General features: G+C 43.0%; 1 protein-coding gene across 8 annotated transcripts in view; it reads left to right on the top strand.

Moving 5' to 3' along the window:
- Positions 1-22,617, top strand: part of NAALADL2 (N-acetylated alpha-linked acidic dipeptidase like 2) — an 803,264-nt gene that overhangs the window by 739,262 nt on the left and 41,385 nt on the right. For all 8 annotated transcript variants that reach the window (XM_083442084.1, XM_083442080.1, XM_083442081.1 and 5 more), the window contains one exon: positions 20,485-20,578. In XM_083442084.1, the coding sequence (XP_083298210.1) occupies positions 20,485-20,578 (94 nt within the window). The remainder of the gene's footprint in view (positions 1-20,484; positions 20,579-22,617) is intronic.

Raw genomic sequence — 22,617 nt, 5'->3', positions numbered from 1 at the left:
TCAGAGGCAATATGCCTCTGAATACTAGTTTCTGGGAGTCACAACTGGGAAGAGTGCTGTTGTAAAAGGTAAAGGACCCCTGAATAGTTAAGTCCAGTCAAAGCCGACTATGGGGTTGTGGCGCTCATCTCGCTTTCAGGCCGAGGGAGCTGGCATTTGTGCACAGAGAGCTTTCCCGGTCATGTGGCCAGCATGACTAAACCGCTTCTGGTGCAGCAGAACACCCTGACAGAAATCAGAGCGCATGGAAATGCCGTTTACCTTCCCGCCGTAGCGGTACCTATTTATCTGCTTGCACTGGCGTGCTTTCAAACTGCTAGGTTGGCAGGAGCTGGGACAGAGCAATGGAAGCTCACCCTGTCTTGGGGATTAGAACCGCCGACCTTCTGATCAGCAAGCCCAAGAGGCTCAGTGGTTTAGACCACAGCGCCACCCGCATCCCTTTGGTGCTGTTGTGCTCAGGTCCTGTTTGTGGGCATTCTATAGATTACAATTTGTTTGGAAATATTTATTTTAAATACACCATTAGAAGACCAGTGAATGCATTTTGCTTGGAATCACCTCTGAAACTGCAGGAGAGGAAAGTCCTGTTCTGCTCAGTTCTAGCTTTTGGACTTGGGCATCTGGTTGGCCACTGTGAGAGTGGAATGCTGGACTTGATGGACTCTTGTCTTAATCCAGCAGAATGTGGGGTACCATTTGTGTGTGTGTGTGTGTGTGTGTGTGTACATCACTAGTTTTATTGTCCTTTAGAACTGCAAGAAAATGTGGTGTGATATAAACTGACAGGCCGGTGGCTAATAAGCATCACAAGGCAGAAGGTGAAGTGCCATTTCTTTCCTTGGAGACACAGGACTTGCTGTTTTAAACCCGAATGAAATAGTGGTGCTTTGGTTTGGCTGGTTGAAGCCAGATGCCTCTTTGCTCTTGGCGACTGTTGCACTGAAACTGAATCCTGACCTTAAGTGGCTGGTGCTCATTTCTGGCTGTGATTAACAGGATGGTTAAAATCATTTTTCAGGCATTGCCGTTACCATTTACCCTACCTTGATTGCAAAAATGTGTCATCTGTATATATGTAAACTGTACAGCACAGGAGAGGGGAATGTTATGAAGGCTTGGAGACAGAGGGAGAGATTAAAATTACATGAATGCATGAAAGACATTCATTCTAGGTCCAAAATTTAATGGAATACTCTGTAATGAAAGCAGCACGACATCTGCATTATATGTGGAAATCCTTTAAGAGCAAAGGGATCGAAATCAAGGTTTTCCTCTGCCATTTTCCCCTCTGATTCAACTGATTTGAAATAATAAGTTTGGCCCAATGGAAGTTTTCTTTTTTAAGTTGAATGAGAGGAATTTAAAAAAACAGTTTTTACTTATCATGGAATCATAAAATTGTGGAGTTGAAAGGGTCCCCAAGGATCATCTATTCCAACCTCCTGCAATGCAGGAATCGCAGCTAGATAATTCCTGACAGATGTCCATGCAATCCTCTTTAAAAAACCTCCAATGAAGGAGAGTCCACCACCTTCTGAGGGAGTCCGTTCCATGGTCAAATTTTTAACATGAAGCATTGGGAGCCAAAATATGCATCTGAATTTTTGTAGACTAAAGCATAATTAGAAGTCCAAATAGCCAGCTGAAATCTGAATTTTGAAACACAAAAAGGGAAACAAATAACAGCAGAAGTTGTGCTAAGTCTTTTCTGCATGCACCTTTTCTTTAATTAGAAATCCCCCACTGTATAGCATCTCAATGGGGATGCCAAGTTCAATAGTTGAAATCAACTTCAGGAATATTTATGGGAAATAATTTGTATATCAAAAATTTCTGTGCAGGTTTAAAAAAATATTTAGATAGTTCCTTTCCCTCTTAAAAACCTGCATGGGAACAGGATGGGATGAATTTTAGTCCCGTCCTCAGATGAACCAGCCCAGCAATGATTTTGGTTTAGGGCCCAACCTCTTTTTAACTCACCTTCTGAAACCACCTTAATCTCATGCACCTTTCTTCTCTTGCACCCTCTTTTTCCACCTCTTGCCTGGCCCTTACCCAGTTTTTGGACTTCCCACTCCTGAAATAAACGGCAAACTCCCTGAGCTCCTGAGGCATTGCTATGTCCTCCCAAGAAATAGGCAAGAATATTTTCTGAATGTCAATGCAGAAATCCCTTTTTGATTGACCTGGTGTGTTTGTGTGTGTTTTTAATAAACTCCCCTTCTCCATCTTCTGTTCTTTGCAGTTCTGGAAATAGATTAAATCATGACATTACGGATGAAAACTAATAAAATAATTCGAGAGAAAAGAATGTATTGTACTATTCCTCTCTAACCCAACTAGCTGTCGCTACTGGAAGCCTGCAGAGGTAGAACTCTCATTACACAGACAGGACACATGGTGTGCATTTTAGCTAGAGATGTTTGAGGAATTCGATTCAATTTGATCTGCATCAGTTGGACTAATGTTTGCATGGAAACTTATGATGTAGTTCCCAGCAGCCTAAGCATATGAAAATGTGTCTAGAAATGTGTGTTTTGAGAGAAGCCAGGATGACTATGCTCTGCTTCCACAGTTCAAGGACTTAAACTGAGTACCAGCTGCTGGAAACCACAGGAGGGGGAAAAGTGGTCTTCTTCTTGAATTATCCTTGTGGGTTACAAGGAAGGAGATTCCAACTAAACATAATTTCTGACTGTAAGAGCTGTTCAACAGTGGAACAGACTCCCATGAAAAGTGGTGGAGTCTCCTTCCTTGGAGGTTTTTAAGCAGACATTAGGTGGCCATCTAGCTGAGATTCCTTCATTGCAGGTGGTTGGACTAGATGACCCTTGGAGTCCCAACAATTCTATGATTTCTAGAGCAATCATCCATGCATATTAACCAGACCATCCTTAGGACTGTTCTGTATGAAACCTTTCTGCACATTAAAAAACAAACACTCGTAAGTTTCGCTTTTAAACATTATTTTGTCCATTATTTATGTGTTTGAAATATTTATAGACCTCTAAAATTAACCAAATATCAATGCAGTGTGCAACAGCAATTAAAACATTTTTTCCCCCAAAGAAAATTTGGGTGCTGCTGCCTGTGAGTCAACTTTTAAAATGAACCTTTATGCCTGGCAGGCTGCTTTCCATTGGCACAGACCTTTTTGAAGTGGTTAGTATTCAAATATGCAATCTCTTATCAGCTCTCTGAAATGATACAGACCTGGGAGGAATGCCCTGCATCATTTTCCTGAATGTGTAGATAGATCTTCATTCTGTCTCTCACCAATTGCTTCAAAAGCTGTGTTGAGCCAGATTATACGACACAAAACTTTGTTTTTTTGGAACGTTTGGTTCTTAAGTTTTATTCCAGCTCCTAGTCAAAATATAGGCTTCAAAGGATGTGATACAAACTGCTCCCTCACATATGAGGCTTACCCGAGAGAGAGATATCTCCACTGTTGGGGAGGACAATGAGAGAATCTCTTTGGCAAGCTGAATCATGCTCAGAATATTTATCTTATATGCGGTCCGATGACTCCCAACACCCCACAGAGGCATCTTGTTGGCTACTGTAAGGTCAGGATACTGGACAAGATGGGCCATTACCCTGATCCAACAGGCTCTGCTCACTTTTGTACATTTGCACATGTGGCTGGTGTCTAAAGGAGCCTGTGCATAGACATGCTCATGCCCAGAGCTCTCCAATGCAAAGAGGGATTCTGCTTAATCATGCCCCCTGCCCTACACAAATATAGGAGATGTGTGTGCCTGCATCACAAATTGAGTCCCTTCAGATGCTGGCTGACTCTGCAGATGGTGGGCCCCATGGTGATGTGGGGTGGGAGTGTTGATGTCCCTTCAACCCCATCACACATCGGTCCAATGCATGGGGTTCAGCTGCACCGCCATATTGAAGCTTCTCATATAATAACAGACCACACTCAATAGAAGTGTACTGTCCATATCAAGGGAAGTAATACTCCTACTCTAGTCTGTCTGGTCTAGTCTGGGACGCGGGTCTGTCTAGTCTAGTCTGGGATGCAGTTGGCGCTGTGGGTTAAACCACAGAGCCTAGGACTTGCCGATCAGAAGGTCGGCGGTTCGAATCCCTGCGACGGGGTGAACTCCCGTTGCTTGGTCCCTGCTCCTGCCAACCTAGCAGTTCGAAAGCACGTCGAAGTGCAAGTAGATAAATAGGTACCGCTCCAGCGGGAAGGTAAACGGTGTTTCTGTGCGCTGCTCTGGTTGGCCAGAAGCAGCTTAGTCATGCTGGCCACATGACCCAGAAGCTGTACGCCGGCTCCCTCGGCTAATAAAGCGAGATGAGCGCCACAACCCCAGAGTCGCCACGAGTGGACCTAATGTAATGGTCAGGGGTCCCTTTACCTTTACCTTTAGTCTGTCTTGGTCAAACCACACCTGGATTACTGTGTCCAATTCTGGACACCCCACAAGTTAAGAAGGCTGTTGGTAAGCTGGAACTTGTGCAGAGGAGGGCAACCAAGATGATCACGGGTCTGGAAACCAAGCCATATGAGGAACGGTTGAAGGATCTAGATATGTTTAGAGGAGACTGAGAGGAGATACGATAGCCATCTTCAAATATGTCAAGGGCTGGCACATGGAAGAGGGAACAAGCTTGTTTTCTCCTTCTCTGAAGGTTAGGACTTGAACCAATGGCTTCAAGTTACGAGAAAGGAGATTCCGACTAAGAACTTTCTGACAGTAAGGGCTCTTTGACAGTCTCCCTTGGGAGGTTGTGGACTTTCCTTCCTTGGGGATTTTTAAGCAGCTGTTGGGTGGCTATCTGTCATGGATGCTTTAGCTGAGATTCCCTGCATAGCATATGACCCCTGGGGTCCCTTCCAAGTCTACAACTCTATGATTCTATGACATTAAATGGTGTCATATAGGACATCTCTGTGTTTTTAAGCAGATGGATGGGAGCAGATTAGCAGGGTGGGGGGTTAACCCTTTCCATCCATGCCATTATCCCACAGCTGCAAGAGGGAAGCTGCTATTTGGTGCCAATATGTAGCTTGGCTTTAAGTGAACCATATTTTCACAGTGTGGGATAGTTCCGTTTCAAAATAGCTGGGCATATGCTCATTTCACTGTTGACATGCACATGCAAGAAAACCCCAGAAGCCATTTGGCCAGATATGTGTGATGGCAGTAAAAGAGACAGAAGAAGAGGAATATGTGTCCAAAAGCCAATTGCAAACAGAAACCTACTGACTGTGTGCATTTAATTTTTTTTAATTATTATTATTTTGCAGATTTTGCATGTCCAGGGTGCTACATTCGCAGCTGGTACTGTGAATTGCTTCAGACCCTTTAATCGATTATCTTTTGTTCTTATCTCTAGCTCTTTCTTACCTCCCTGGTTTCTTAACTCTTTACTTAACCCATTAATTCCTGTACTGCTTCCAGAGACTGCTGTGAGCAGTAGCACTACAGCAGCACCTGTAAAGAGATTACACTACAGGCAGAAGTCTGCCTGCATGATAACCTTGTACACAACATGTTTCCTGATGTATGAAGGATCTCTGGGTCCTCTAGGAAGAATAATTGTTTGGGGGTAAACAATTCCCAATTGTTTTGGGACTACAATTCCCATCATCCCTGACCACCGGTCCTCTAGCTAGGGATGATGGGAGTTGTAGTCCAAAAACAACTGGAGACCCCCCAAGTTTGGGAAACACTGTTCTAGCCCCACAGCCTGTGTTCCAGGAGCATGTTGGGAGAACAGGATCCATTCCCAGCATGCCTCCTTTCTGCCCTGCCTGCCATCAGAGCTCCAACAGCACGGAAACACCAGTGTTAGTTCATCCAGACTGCCTGGGAAGGGGTTTCCAAGGACAGATCTCCCTTTCTAGGCATTGGCACTGAGAGCATAAAATCATACAAGCAATGACCTCTCTTCTCTGAATTACAGCCCTAGTTCTTCCTCATTTCAGTTTTACTTCTTCTTAATTCTAACAATGGAACTTAATATTTCCACATTTCCATAATTTCACCTGAAATGAAACTTTTATTTCAAGATCAAAGAGTTTTTCTTTACATTAGCACTTTCATTTTGGTGGGAAGCACTGGGAGGTGTTTTTTTTAAAAAAAAGCTCTTTCCATGAACGTGTTTAATGATGGTAAGATTGACAATTAAAAGGAGCTTAAGTTTTCGTTGCTTGGAGCGTATCCTACAATATAGCCAGTCTTTCAAGGGGATACAATATATTATTGATAGGTGGCCTGCCTCAGAATATATTAATTCAGGCTAAGTAAAACACGGTTTTTGCATAGCCTCTTGCAGAAGGCAGCAATCTAGTCACAAAGGCTGCAATCTCGCACGCCGTTAGGCTGCTTAGCAGGGCGATCGTCAGGAAGATGCAATAGAACAGGATGCTGCCTTCTTCCAAGTCAGACTACTTGGTCCATCTTGCTCAGTATTATCTACACTGTCTGATAGCAGTGTTTCAGCCAAGAGTCTCTCTGCAGCCCTACCTTGAGATGATGGCAACTGAGCCTGGGACCGTCTGTATGCAAAGCCCAGGTTCTTCCATGGAACTATGACCCCTTCCTGCTGAGTTCAGTGGTGTGTTTATCTGCAAAGCACCATTGGTGTGCACACAGGGCCTTCTCTACCCGGGGGTGCAAGGGGTGCGGGGCGCCTGGGCGTCGAATTCTGGTGCTCGCTGCTGAAGCCGCCTAAGCTCTTAACTATCTACCTGTCTTGAAATAAATAATTTTGATCAAGCTGATATTCAAAGCCGGCCGCCTCTGCCACCTCCACCTTGGCCACTGTCTCCTCCACAGAGTCCCGCTCTGCATGGAGAGGCGTTGCTCTCTCGCCCGCCGTCGGCGCGGCTGCTGCATCCCTCTTTTTTTCCTTCCTCCTCCTGGGGAACTTTTAAAAATGTCTGGATGTGAAACTGTGCCCTTTGCGGAGCTCGGGCGCCTGGTTCTTGAGGGGCGACGGCAGTGAGACTTGGAAGAGCAAGACGCCGCCGCCATGGCCTCGCCTGCAACTGCAGAGAAGTATATCTTGGGTGTAGAGGTGGGCAACACTAAATTTGAGGGCGCTGGGCACCCTGGTGGTGCCTATGCTAAAGACGGCCCTGTGTGCACAACACTTTTACGCAGTATACGAGGGCAGGTCTTGGTTGTCTTGGAGTCTTGGTTGACCACAAACTTGACATGAGCCAACAGTGTGACGCGGCAGCTAAAAAAGCCAATGCAATTCTGGGCTGCATCAATAGGAGTATAGCATCTAGATCAAGGGAAGTAATAGTGCCACTGTATTCTGCTCTGGTCAGACCTCACATGGAGTACTGTGTCCAGTTCTGGGCACCACAGTTCAAGAAGGACACTGACAAACTGGAACGTGTCCAGAGGAGGGCAGCCAAAATGGTCAAAGGCCTGGAAACGATGCCTTATGAGGAACGGCTAAGGGAGCTGGGCATGTTTAGCCTGGAGAAGAGGAGGTTAAGGGGTGATGTGATAGCCATGTTCAAATATATAAAAGGATGTCACATAGAGGAGGGAGAAAGGTTGTTTTCTGCTGCTCCAGAGAAGCGGACACGGAGCAATGGATCCAAACTACAAGAAAGAAGATTCCACCTAAACATTAGGAAGAACTTCCTGACAGTAAGAGCTGTTCGACAGTGGAATTTGCTGCCAAGTAGTGTGGTGGAGTCTCCTTTAAGCAGAGGCTTGGCAACCATATGTCAGGAGTGCTCTGATGGTGTTTCCTGCTTGGCAGGGGGTTGGACTCGATGGCCCTTGTGGTCTCTTCCAACTCTATGATTCTATGATTCTAGGTCCCTGCCCAGGGGAGTTTACATTCCTATGTTAGGTGCAGAGGAAGTGTCAGATGGAGAGGAAGGAATGTCTTCCTCTTCTAGACATGATGTGTTGTTTTAGAAGTAGCCAAAAAGTAGTTATTAACATGCACTGGTTGGTTGTTGTTGTTGTTGTTGTTGTTTTTTTGTTTTGTTTTTGCAGTCTAACATTGACTGACATATTCAGCACTTAAAAACACATAGCATCCATTAAAAAAGCAAGAGGTTAGAATGTATTTTGACCCAAGAAACCAGTATCTCCATTGTTTTTGTCAGGGTCAGGAACTGTAATTCCCAAGTCCACCTTTTAAAGGACAAGGATCAAGAGGTCAGAGGAGAAGCAGTCATGTTGAGAGAAATGCTTGCCCCCCTGGTGACAAGTTTTTCTTGTCCACAAAAAAATTTCCCCATCCGATTATGTCTCAGATCTTCAAGAAAGCTTGGTTTCACCTATGTAGTTACCATTGGAAACAGCATGTAGTTACCACTGGAAACCAACACTGGGGATTTTATATTTCTGCTGACTACTGCTGTCATGGACTGGGTAGAAAGGGTAGTGCTTGTATTCCAATTTAGATATTTCACCCCATGATTTCCTTTGCCTGGCTGACAGGGAGCCTTGGGCCTCGGGATCATTCGTACACTGCACCAGATAGATGAATCACAAACATCGGACAAATTGTGCATCTGTTTGCATTTGCAAATGTCTGGCTCATTCGTGACATTACTCATATGATACCAGATTTGTGTGTTCTTAGAACCTAGATTTATTCCTTACTGCATGAGTAATACAAGAACTAATAATTGCTTTAAGCCAATAAGAGGGCTCCCTTAGGTGATCCAATAAGTTGTGGTTGGAGAATTTGATTCTCCCCCTTGCTATTTGCAACCAAGATAACAGACACCTCATTTTTGTCTCTTGAGGATACACAAACCCCAACTGTGAAGATACCATAATGCAATCCATTATCAAATATACAGACACATCTATTAAGTATTGTGATGAATTAGATTTTTTAAAATGAAAGCTACAGCACACATACGAAAATGTACTATGCATATACACAACATGTCATTTTATTATATTTATTTTTGAATTTCTGTGTTCAGCATGTTTCAAGTACAGTGGTACCTCGGGTTAAGAACTTAATTCATTCTGGAGGTCCGTTCTTAACCTGAAACTGTTCTTAACCTGAGGTACCACTTTAGCTAATGGGGCCTCCCGCTGCCGCTGCATGATTTCTATTCTCATCCTGAAGCAAAGTTCTTAACCCAAGGTACTATTACTAGGTTAGCAGAGTCTGTAACCTGAAGTGTCTACAACTTGAAGCATCTGTAACCCGAGGTACAACTGTATTCAATTTGCACTGCTGAGCATATCTCATGTACCTGCTCAGCTAATCCATCATTCCTCAATTATGATTTCCCCCCCTAACAATACAGACAGACAGACAGACAGACAGACAGATAGATAGATGATAGATAGAAAGGCTTGATCCTGTCCCCCCCCCCCCCATTTCCCCTCCTTAAGTCTGCTATGGATCATGCATAAGCAGGAATTCAAAAATGCCATTTGAATTCCATGACACCCTGATTTATGGGAAGAACATTATGCATAATTGCTAGGGTTTTAAAAAATATTATTCTATAGCTGTCACTCTGAGGGCTGCACATAGACAACATGGCTCTAGAGTTGGGTGGACAAAATGATATAGAGATCCTTTTGGCACAAACATTTAGCATAACCGAGTGAAGCTTTTCAGGAGGAGTAGGGTGCTTGGAGGAGCTCATGGTTTTAGACCACATTCCCAAACCACCTCCATGCACTAGCTGCTTTCAGAAGTGCCGTCACACATTTAAGGAAGAGCTGGAGTGGGCACAGGGCTGTGTTGTGGTCCAAGGGGCTCAAGTCATAGTCCAAGGAGGTGAGAGCCAGTGTGGTGTAGTGGTTAAGAGCGGTAGACTCCTAATCTGGGGAACCGGGTTCGCATCTCCGCTCCTCCACATGCAGCTGCTGGGTGACCTTGGGCCAGTCACACCTCTTTGAAGTCTCTCAGCCCCACTCACCCCACAGAGTGTTTGTTGTGGGGGAGGAAGGGAAAGGAGAATGTTAGCCGCTTTGAGACTCCTTAAAGGGAGTGAAAGGCGGGATATCAAATCCAAACTCTTCTTCTTCTTCTTCTTCTAAAAGCCTTTGACCAAAACATTTGTGCAAGAGAACAGGGTTCAAGGTGCACTATTGTCTCAAAAAGCCAAGGCCAAGCACAGAGAGTCAGTCTAGGTCCCAGGCGTGATCCAGAAACAATGTCAGGAAACAGGGGGTGCCAACTTGAATAAAATATGGGGGGGGCGGTCAGGTAAGGCCCACCCCACATAATCAAGCACGTGACAGGGCACACCCATCCCATTTGAATGGTAATGCCCATCAACCTTTGGTGGGCCTGGCCCCCTCAGATATTTTATTGGGGGGCTGAAGGGACCTTAGCCCTAGGAGTTGGCTCCTATGTCAGGAAACAATCCAAAGTCAATAACACTGAGAGTAGAGCAGGGAGGAGAAACTATACACATGAGCAAAGAACAAGGAGATGGAGACTAATGTTGTCTATAGTAACTGGAAGGTTTGGAGACCTCTAAACTGTGGTCTCCTAGACCATATCCTAGCCCCAGCTGCTGGTAGTAAAGGATTTCAAGGGGTTGCTTGCTTATGAGTTGTGTGTTGATACTTGGTGCATAGCTACATGCCGTGTCAATGCTCTTTGGCCTAGACCTAGGCCTTTGGACTGAGGCGTGGTTTCACCCCATCCTCTGACAGCTACATGGGTTCTTTAGCTTATCTTCCACTAGAAGGCCCCTCGAGGAGTTCCTCAGAGTTGGTTCCAGGAGACCCTGCCTGCTCTCCAAGTTTCTCAACCTACAGAGTTTCTCGTTCATCCTCCAAGAACTTTATGTCAGGCACCAGGTTAGGGTGAGGCATGACAAGCTGCTGTGCTGGTGGTCCTGTTCCCAAGTGTCAAAGACCACTAGCTTCACTCTGTGTTCAGTGGATGGTCTGAATGAGGAGCCCATATGTGTGTGGCATTGTTCTCAGCTGTAGTATTCAATGAACTTTTGGCTGTCCTAATCAGGCCTTTATAATGTGAAGGAAATACAAACTGTTTTTGATATGTTCCAGTTCACCAGAGTCTGGAATAATTCCAGTTCAAAACCACTAGAGGCTGCCAAGGAGTGTGGTGGAGTCTCCTTCTTTGGAGGTCTTTAAGCAGAGGCTTGACAACCATATGTCAGGAGTGCTCTGATGGTGTTTCCTGCTTGGCAGAGGGTTGGACTCGATGGCCCTTGTGGTCTCTTCCAACTCTATGATTCTATGATTCTAGACAGAGGTAGGTGAAGAGAGAGATTTTTGGTGGGCTTTTCTCCTGCCTAATGTGTTTTTGAATTTCTGCTAAATAAAGGGGGTTGGTCACCATCCTTCAAGTAAAGAATACATCTTGCAGTCACGATCCCACCAGTGATCCCATGTTGCTGAAGGCCAATCTGATAGAAGTTTCTGAATTTGGTGCATGACTTTCTATACATGCCAAGATCTAACCTTTTGGTTGAGCTTCAGTCCCACTTAAAAATACAGGACATTCCTTGTTCATTAATGCATTTTTTTTCCTGATCAATATTTCCCAAAGCATGAATAAAATATATGAAGTGCTTTCCTTTTAGAGAAATACACATCATATTTGTAGCATTTATTGAAATGATTAATCCTATCTTGTTTAGAAACAGCTATCTTTTGTGAATTATTATGCTCTAGTTCATCTGTAGCAGCTTTTGAATTACTCTAGTCTTCTCTCAGAGAGCCCTCTGCTGACCCAAAATGTATCCTGTCAGATTAGATGTTTGTTGAGCTGTCTGTTTAAACACAGAAATACATCCTACTACTTAACCTTTGAGTGTCAATAGTGCCAAAGAAGAAATGTGAAACTGGAAGGTTATATAGCATTATGAACAAGCTTGAAGAAATGTGTACAATGTGTACAGAGCACCATTTTTCACAGACATTTTGGGCAGTTCCAAAAATTCCTCTATATTTTGGCAGTTTCCCCAAACTTTGCATGAAACTGTTAATTTGCATTGCCCTCACTTGCCCTCATCATGACGTACCTGAATCCTAATGGCCAAGTAACCCTCTTTACTGTGTGATTGGGTGGGGTTGCCCATGGGACTAATTCAGAAAACAGCAAGTCAGGGGGAATTATGGGATAACCAGGGGAAACACTGCAGTCAGGGAAAATAATGGCAGAACTGAAGTGCATATTCACACTATTTATGTATTCTGGGAGCATAAATTTCTACCCTAGTGAAATTGCTAGTTTTCCTTTGTTTTCGCTTGAAAATCCAACACGGGAAACATTCACTCCTTTCATCCCACAACCCCAAGAAAACAGGGAGTTTCTGCAGCTTTCATTGTGCCATGAGTAATTTCCCCAAACATTTGTGGCGTAGTGCATTGTCCCAAGTTAAGGTGGGACAATGTTTATTTTTAGGGAGGTAATTTCAGTTCAGTTAAAATTTTAATGTAAACTTAACCAGATCTTCCTTCCTTCCTTCCTTCCTTCCCTCCCTCCTTCCCTCCTTCCCTCCTTCCTTTTTCTCTTTAATGTGAGTTTCACCACTCACTTTAGTTTCTCAGCCCTATTTCTGCCACATGTTCCCATGGATTTCCTAGGAAATGTGACATTTCCTGGAGTATCTGAAGAAGTGTGCATGCACACGAAAGCTCATACCAATAACAAACTTAGTTGGTCTCTAAGGTGCTACTGGAATGATTTTTTTTATTTTGTTTCAATTACTGCAGACCAGCACGGTTACCTGCCTGTAACATTTCCTGGAGTGTCTATGGAAATATGTTGCTGTTTTCCAGAGACACTCCAGGAAATGTGATGGGCCTGAGAAATTATTTGAAAGTGTAAAAAGGGAAACACAGCAGTGGAAGAAACAAACAGCCTGGAACAGTGGTTCTTAAACCCTTTTTGGCTCACAGACCTCTTTGAGAATCTGATGAACGCTATGGACCACTCACCTCCCTAGGGGGGGGGGGGACACCTAAACACAACATTTTGCATGCAACTTATTTTACTGCACTGGAAAAATTACTTTTGGACCCATATTCATGGATCCCCCCAAAAAACCTTCCATTGAGCTCTTTGGAAACCTCGAAGCTGTCAAGAAATAGTTTGGTCCTATGGCATGGTGGTTGTCTGTTTTTCTAAGTGGAAGACTTGATAATCTCAATGTGTGTGCCGAAGTTCTTGGACGCACCTAAACTATCTCTTTGGATTCCAGCCATTATGTTCGATAATTAGGACATTAGGTTCAGGCCATGTAATTTGGAATATGCAGAAAATATAAAAATAAATCTAAGGAACCTCAGAAAGAGGAGGAAGGAAGTCGAGTTTCAAAATGTTAAAATGATTGTAAAATGATTGAAATATGTAAAATTGAAAATCATACACTTATTTATTTTTTAAGTTCAGGCCGTGTTTCAAAGGGTTGCCTTTGGAGCTCTGTGTCTGTTTTGCATGTATGTTCAGTGCTGTGCTCCTGGGATGGCATGGCCAAAAATAAGACCATAAATAAGAAATCAGTGGCCTTTTCTGTCTTGCTGCATTATGCGGGCTTGATGCACGTTTCTGCAAAGTTATTACTCACCCTGCTCAAAATCAATGCTCCAAGCTTTCCTCCCCATGATTGATTTCTCCAGGTTAACGTTCCACATACGTGATTTAATAAACGCTATGATTACCCCATTAACACACATATAAACTGCCTGTGACATAATGCAAAAGGAAAGACAGAGAGGGAGGGAGATCACAACATTTGTAAATTGCTTTACTGATAAGGTTCTCTCCCCACCCCCCACCCCCGCAACTACCTTTTTATTTCGACACTTCTAAATTTAACTGTTGGGAGCCAACTCTTCCTCCCTTCAAGTTGGTTTCATTTATTTATTTCATTCCATTGGTGAATCATAGAATTGTAGACTTGGAAAATTCCCTGAGGGTCATCTAGTCCAACCCCCCAGAATGCAGGAATCTCAGCTAAGCCATCCATAATAGATGGCCACCCAATAGCTGCTTAAAAATCTCCAAGGAAGTGGAGTCCACTGGCAGAATCCGAGACCAGGGAGAAGAGTTGGTGGAAGAAGATTGGAAAAAAATTAAAGTATACTTACAGAAATATTGTAAAATTAATGAATGTTAGAAGGATGCTAGAAAGAAATTATATGGCTTTAGGAGAAATGTTATTAAGAATTAAGTAAGAATGGATTGACTATGGGTGAAGGTGTAAAATTTAAGACTAAATTGCGTTAAGATAAATCATGGAACTAAATTTGAGAAAAAGGGAAAGGACTTGCTGAAACAATTAATTGTACTAGAATACAAAAAGGGAGGTGTGAGGAAGTCAAGGAAATAAGCATATGGAAATTAAGGATATGAAAATATTGGTGTGTTTTTTTCTTTTTAAAATGTTTTTGCTTTTTAAATGTGCTTTTTTGTGTTTTGATGTTTATTTACTTTGAAGTTTTGTAACTTTTCATTGTTTGTTTTTCTTTTCTTTGTATTTGTTAAACCCTAATAAATATTTTCGGACGCGGGTGGCGCTGTGGGTTAAAGCTTCAGCGCCTAGGGCTTGCCGATCAAAAGGTCGGCAGTTCGAATCCCTGTGGCGGGGTGCGCTCCCGTTGTTCGGTCCCAGCACCTGCCAACCTAGCAGTTCGAAAGCACTCTCGGGTGCAAGTAGATAAATAGGGACCGCTTACTAGCGGGAAGGTAAATGGCGTTCTGTGTGCGGCTCTGGCTTGCCAGAGCAGCTTTGTCACGCTGGCCACGTGACCCGGAAGTGTTTTCGGACAGCGCTGGCCCCCGGCCTCTTTGAGTGAGATGGGCGCACAACCCTAGAGTCTGTCAAGACTTTACCTTTAATAAATATTTTATAAAAATAAAAAAAAGGAAGTGGAGTCCACAACCTCCCGAGGGAGACCGTTCCACTGTCAAAGAGCTCTTACTGTCAGAAAGTTCTTCCTGATGTTTAGTCGGAATGTCCTTTCTTGCAACTTGAAGCCATTGGTTCAGGTCCTAGTCTGCAGGAGAAAGCAAGCTCACTCCCTCTTCCATGTGACCAACATTGAGATATTTGAAGATGGCTATCATATCTCCTCTCAGTCCATCTCAAAGCAGTTTGCCTAATAAAAACATCAGCAATGATAATGTATATAGAACAATTTCAAATATTAAAAACAAAGCAAATTTAAATCCTGTACAGATTCAGACTGTGATAAAAGACCTGACATCTTTCCGCAGGGCCTGCAAGACAGAGCTGTTCCACCAGGCCTTTGGTCAGGGCGCAGCCTGACCCCCTCCTCTGGCAATCTGCACAGAATTTTGCTTAACGGTTGCCATCGATTTGATTTTAATTAATTTTATAATGAATGTTTTTAGAATGTTGGATTATTTTGATTATTGTTAGCCGCCCTGAGCCCAGCTTCAGCTGGGGAGGGCGGGATATAAATAAAAATTATTATTATTATTATTATTTATTATTGTTGAAAAAGGAAGGTCTTCCATAAGCACCAGAAAGGCAATAGAGATGGCACCAGTCTGATAGATCTATATATCTATATCTATATCTATATCCATATCCATATCCATATCCATATCATCTATATCTATATCTATATCTATATATCTATATCCATATCCATATCCATATCCAATCCATATCATCTATATCTATATCTATATCTATATCTATATCTATCTATATCTATATCTCTGGAACATGTCCAGAGGAGGGCAACCAAAATGGTCAAAGGCCTGGAAACGATGCCTTATGAGGAACGGCTAAAGGAGCTGGGCATGTTTAGCCTGGAGAAGAGGAGTTTAAGGGGTGATATGATAGCCATGTTCAAATATATAAAAGGATGTCACATAGAGGAGGGAGAAAGGTTGTTTTCTGCTGCTCCAGAGAAGCGGACACGGAGCAATGGATCCAAACTACAAGAAAGAAGATTCCACCTAAACATTAGGAAGAACTTCCTGACAGTAAGAGCTGTTCGACAGTGGAATTTGCTCCCAAGGAGTGTGGTGGAGTCTCCTTCTTTGGAGGTCTTGAAGCAGAGGCTTGACAACCATATGTCAGGAGTGCTCTGATGGTGTTTCCTGCTTGGCAGGGGGTTGGACTCGATGGCCCTTGTGGTCTCTTCCAACTCTATGATTCTATGATCTATATCTATATCTGGGGGGGGGGCGTTATAAAAAAAATTGTGTGGGTGGTTCAGGTTCAAGTTTGTGCTCGGGAGCGGTGGCCCAGGCTCTGTAGGGGCTCTGGTATAGGTGTGGACAGCTCCTTGTCTTGTTTTGTTTTGGTTTTTGTGCGCCGGCGGTTTTGGTTCGGGCTTGGGAGCAAATGGCAGGGCTCTGGCTTTGTAACGGGGTCTGGCGCAGGCAGGCGATCGTGCGAAAGAAGCTCAACAAGTTTCGGGGCTCAACAACTGTCTGGATTTTTACTTCTTGAAATATGGCAACCCTAAAGGCCCAATTTCTACATTGTACAGAAGAGACTGCTTGATGCATACTACCTTGAGCTCTTGAGAGGGAAATATAATGTAAATACATTTATCTAGCTAGTTATCAGTTGGTAAATTTAATTTTTTCCACTTAGTTTGATAAAAGGGGATTATTCTGAGGAACGGTCAGTATTCTGATCCAGTTGCTGGAAAAATGTATTGTTAAGTCTTCACTAGGTGTGCTCAACATTGGGATGTGGGATTTGGCACCCAAGCGTGTTGGGGAATTCCTACAAAAACACGGGGGAGGAAATTGACTTTGTTCGCTTATTCATCTATTGCTTGTAATGGAAATCGATCCTATGGCTATGATCAGTATTTGCTGCTGCTGTCCTTTTCAGCCCACAAATTATAAATTGTGTCTGTCTGTCCCCCCCCCCCCACCAATTCGCATTGTGTTTCCTTTTGCATTGAAATGCATGATGTGCAATAACACAATGGCAATGTAGGGTAACTGGTGTGATTTAAATAATAAAATATGCAAATTATTCAAGGGACATAATTTTGCCACACTGGACAGAGAGATGAATGACGTGGTTTTTGGCAGAAGGTGAACTGCAGTGGAATGGAAAGAGTGTTGCATGCAATGGATACAATCTGGAACAGAAAAATATCTTCTTCCATCCCTAGCTACCCCGCACCCATCGTTTTTTTAAAAATGCTGATCTAACTTTCCAGTTTCTTTCTTGGTCCCTTGGGATATCATTAACTTTGTTCTTCGGCAGAGCTTCCTTTCACCTCCTTGCTCTTCCTTTACAGAAGATGACAGCTCTTTTTCTCAGCAGCCTCCCTGGCATTTTCTCCCCTTTAGGTAGAAATCTTTACAGCTTCAGATCTTGCCCCTGCTTGGAAGTGGGTTTCAAGCTGATCTATAGTGTGCTCTCTGTCTCCATGTACTGTGGATGTGTCTTGCCCCAAATTTCTTTGCAGGCTTTTAAGATATCCTGCTGGGATATCTCCCCTTTCCCCTGTCTCCAGAAATCCTGGATGTTTGATAATATTCCAACAATATCTTTTCTGGGTGTCAACAATTATTCTTTCTCAAATATCAGATAGTACAGAGTAATTTGCGTGCCAAGGCCCCGTGACCCAGTCACTCGCTACGTAATGAAATAACCAGACCAGACAACAGTACAGGGTTTGGGGGTTCAAATAGGCCACAGCTTTAATGGTTACAGATATGAGGTTTAGGCATAGGCATTGGGTGAAGCCATTTATTCAACTTCATCCTGTCTGCTGGGAGTGTATCTAAGGGTAAACCACACTATGGGGGCCACTATGACCTACATCAAATAGGAGTACCCCCTGAAGGGTCCCCACTGGAGGAGTTCTATGGACCTAGCCCCCACCGGGGCATGGGACAGATGCAACACCTCACAGTTCCCTTAACCAGGCATAGGCAAACTTGGCTCTCCAGATGTTTTGAGACATTTCCCATCATCCCTGACCACTGGTCCTGTTAGCTAGGGATGATGGGAGTTGTAGTCCCAAAACATCTGGAGGAGCAGGCAAAGGCTACAACCTCCCCTCTAGCTAAAGCCTAACTGCTAGTTGAGCCAGACAAGGAAAACCGAGGGGCGGAACCAAGCAGTGCTCATCAGCTGGGAAGTCCCGCCCCCTGGGGAATGCCCAGGCCTGACTACTATTGACCAATCCACATGCAGGCCTCCTGCCCCCCTCAGGTGGCCTTCAAATCACTGACATGAGGCTATGGCCAAGCAAAGGTCTGCACTATCAAGTTCCAAATTTGCCCCAGATTTTTCCCCATGAATGAGTTCCTGCTCTTTAAAGCTGAAGTGCAACAAACAGCAGTTTGGGTTTTCTGTGGGTTGCTGTTTGCTCCGTAAAAAGTGTGTGGGTTGCACTTTTAAGCTTTATTTTATTTTATCCCCCCTCCCACTGGAGTTTTCCTCACACAAACCTGCTCTTTACCACTAAATCGGAGCAAAAAGCCATGAGTAAGCCTCATTGAACTCAACTGGGTTTTCTTCTGAGTAGACTGGAAGAAGACTGTGCCATAAGAGACTTTTCAAGGCAGCTTATCTTCATGAAGCAATGTCGGTTTGTATATAATGTCAAAAGTAGCACACCTGAGAATTAAAACCGAAGCCTAAAGCAGATAACCCTAAACACAGTATGTTATAAAATACAAAAAAACAACAACAACCCCAAATCAGGAGTTAATAAATAATGAGTCAAGTTTAAAAGGCCTGGGCAACCTTCCCTGATTTTTAAACCTGGTGCCTGAACTTCATATGTGGGGCTTCAGCCTGTAAAGGATGTAGCAACTATATTGTTGAAAGAAAGAATGAGAGAAGAAAGGTAAGAGAAAAAGAAAGGGAGATGTTCATGTGGAATCAGTTTGTTGATATATTAGTCAACTACATGAGGTTGATGAATTGGCAGAAGCCCATTGTAATCAGTGAGAGCAACTATTAATGCAATATTTTTTATGTTGTAGTTCCAATGTATTAATGTAATATAGAATAATAATAAAAAGCACATTCATATGTTAATGCTGCCCATTCTTTCTATTCTTGGGTGGTGGAGCTTTTGTTTATTAAGTGGTGAAATATCTTACCTTGCAGTGCCTTTGGGTAATATGCAAAATGCATTTAAAGTTAATTGATTAGTCGGTGAAAAGACAGAACATTAATCAAGGGCAAACCCTTCATACGGTTGACAGCCCTAATGGCAGTAAGTAAAGGCAAATAGTTTAGGTTGGAAAAAAAAATGATAAGTGAGAACACTGAGAGTGATACTATATATCAGACTGGAATTAATGGTGGATCCTGGAACTGGTCAAGTTGAAGGCCACTGTTCTAAATCAGACATTCCCCCTGATCCAATTATTCTCTGTGAACATGAGTAATTTGCTGTGCTCTGGGATGTCAAGATCTGCATAGGGGCCTCAGAAGTGCAAAAAAGAATGGCAGCCCATAAATTGTGGAACTTCCTCCACATACCACTGTGTGTGTACATCTTTTGCCATATTCGGAAGATGCAAATGTTCATTGCTCTTTGGCAGGTAAGGTACAGTGGACACTTGGGTTGCGATCTGTGTGATGTGTCTGTGCACGCGTGGGCTGCAATTCGGCTCTCCTGTGCATGTGCAAAGCATGATTTAGTGCTTCTGCGCATGGGCGAGTGCCAAAACCCGGAAGTACCGTATTTTTCGCTCTATAAGACGCACCAGACCACAAGATTAGTTTTTGGAGGAGGAAGACAAGAAAAAAATTATTCTGAATCTCAGAAGCCAGAACATCAAGAGGGAGCGCTACGCAGTGAAAGCAGCAATCTCTCTTGCTGTTCTGGCTTCTGGGATAGCTGTGCAGCCTGCATTCGCTCCATAAGACGCACACACATTTCCCCTTACTTTTTAGGAGGGAAAAAGTGAGTCTTATAGAGCAAAAAATACGGTAACTTGTTCCGGTACTTCCAGGTTTGGCACAGTGCGCAACCTGAAAATGCGCAACCTGAAGTGTCTGTAACCCGAGGTATGACTGTATTTTGTTTTGTGGGATGCGCCTCTTCTGTTGAATATATACTGCTCTGTTTTGGTTGAAATAGTTTCGTCTGTGTTTATGATTGCATAATATATTGTTCTAGCCAGATCCTGAACTTTATGGTGAAGGGCAGGTAAGAGATCTTATAAATCAAGTTGCTCATTTTGACAGAGAGGGGGTTATATGAAACACACATGATTTTGCTCATACCATGCCACTTCTGCCATTGAAATGAATGGAGAGGACTGCTTGCGCAAGAGGCCTGATTGTGTACATTGAAACATATGGTGAACTATGGATCAGAATACGGTGCTTAGGTATAATACTGTTGGCATCTGTCTGTTTCGAAAGACAATGGAAGAATGCAACTTTGGATGTGAAGTCAAACCGTCGGCGAGTTACAGCGCCTGCTGTGGCTGTAGAGACCAATACAGAATAGACTTTTTTTTATTAGGCATAAAATGTGTTAAAATTTATTTGATCTCCATTTATTTGTTTTTTTCCTCTCTTTTCTTTTTTCCTTCCAGCTGACAGGCGAAGTAATTTTGCAAATTGCCAACAACCCAGTACTGCCCTTTAATGCCCTGGATATTGCATTAGAAGTTCAGAAGAGCTTTAGAGGTACGGTAATTTGTTCCATGCTCCAAGGATTCTTGGTGAATGTTTTTTTTTTTTTATCCCTTTGCTTTTTGATGGTGAGCATTTGCTTTTCATCTCTGTAAACAAACAGTATGTGCCGATTTCATTGGACCAAATGTTTGGTTGTGTTGTATGCATACGCAGCATATGGCCTGAAGGAACTCGATTGCTGCTCAGCAGGTCTGGGTGTGATCAGTGTCTAGGTGGGTGACTGTTTGAGGAATCCCATGTAGGGTCCTTTGGCTGCATGTTGCAAGAAAAGTGGGGTATAACATGCAAGCCAATAAAGAAGAAAGTGTGTAGGCATTTGTGTGTTATAAATTACAGCAGCACTCCCAGAGCCGAATTTAGGTTTGATGAGGCCCTAAGCTAAGGTAATGGGGCCCTTTATATGTCCAGCTGTCCTTTGTCAACATTTATTGAATATATGTGTATATATATTTGTGTTGAATATATGCTATATGCTAATTTATGGACCTAATAGGTATCTAAAGCCATTTGCACATGTTGTCATGCAAAACGTCCGTGCAGAATGTAGGCACCCTATATATAGAAATGAGCAAACCAGTGATATTTTAGGGAGCAGGCTAGCAGGTGGGGCCCATTACTTACACCATAGGAGCTTACACAACACAAAACACTGTTGCTGCATGTAGGTTTTATTGCATTTGTTTTTATCTTATATTTTGGAAATGTACATCCAGGTTTTTCCCCCTTTAATTTCTTTGGGGGCACCCCCAAGAGGGTGGGGACCTAATCTATAGGTTGTTTAGCTTATACATAAATCTGGCACTGAGCAGTCCTATGCATCAGGATTGGCTATATTTTTTGGCCCAGGGACCACATTGAAGGTTGGCTACTTCTTCAGGAGCTATATGTCAGCAGAAGGTGAGGAGCAGACTCAGCAGCAGGCTCTCTCTCTCTCTCTCTCTCTCTCTCTCTCACACACACACACACACACACACACACAAACATACACACGCACACAGAGAGAGAAAAGTGGAATTTTAGCTTCCGGGGGCAATGCTGGTGTAGAGGAAGAGGAATAATTCTTCTTAGCTCAGCCTGGGGATCAGAAAAAACAGAGGAATGTGAAGCCCTCTTCTTATCCTTAAAAAAGGGAAACTTCTCCTTTCTAAAGGTAGGAAGAGGTTCCCAACATGTTAAGACCAAGCAATGACTTCATGGAAAAAGAACAAGCAGGAAATAGACATAATAAGATAAGTGAATTGTATTAAAGACCGGCATATAGCATATAAATTCATGATTCTATGAATTTGGAGCAGGAATCTTAGGAGCGGACATGGAAACAACTATGACCAAACTTGTAATAATAATAATAATAATAATAATAATAATAATAATAAAATATTTGTATCCCGCCCTCCCCAGCTTTAAAATAAGCAACCTACATCAAAAATGTAATTCAACAATCATTAGGATAGTATAAAATAACAATATCACCATATAAAAATTAAACCGAAATCCACTCAAGTTACAATAAATATTTTCTAAACTATAAACTATACAATAATAAATGCTACACATTTACTTAGGAGTAAGTTCCAGTGAAGTTAGTGGATCTTACATTGTGCTGAGACAACACAATAGAATTGTGTATAATTTTTAATAGAAGTCACACCAGTGACCAGTATTTAAATCACAATCAAGGATAAATACCATTTTAGGGCCATACTGCGAGGGTGTTTCTCCTCAGCTCCTTGTAGGGCAACATCAAATGGAGAAAAGGGAAAGGGGAAAGAGCACTGAACCCCCGTGGCTCTTTGGTTTGAAGACTGGCCATCTTGCTTATTTATTGCCGCAGTTCACGTTGGCAGCAGATCACTCCGGCTTGCCTCTCTCCTTGCAGCCACTAGGAAGCGGGATAATTTAATGCCGAATAAGTTGCTCGAGTTGATTTATCAGCCGGTTCTTGAAAGCTCTGTGTTAGAAATGAATGACCTTGATCTGTGTGTTTGGATGAGAGGGAGGGGGGGAAAGAAGACAGTTCCGCCTCCGGG

This window comes from Podarcis tiliguerta, assembly GCF_965153285.1.
Source record: "Podarcis tiliguerta genome assembly, chromosome: 5".
NCBI lineage: Eukaryota > Metazoa > Chordata > Lepidosauria > Squamata > Lacertidae > Podarcis > Podarcis tiliguerta.
This window is presented reverse-complemented; position numbering and strand designations above follow the sequence as displayed.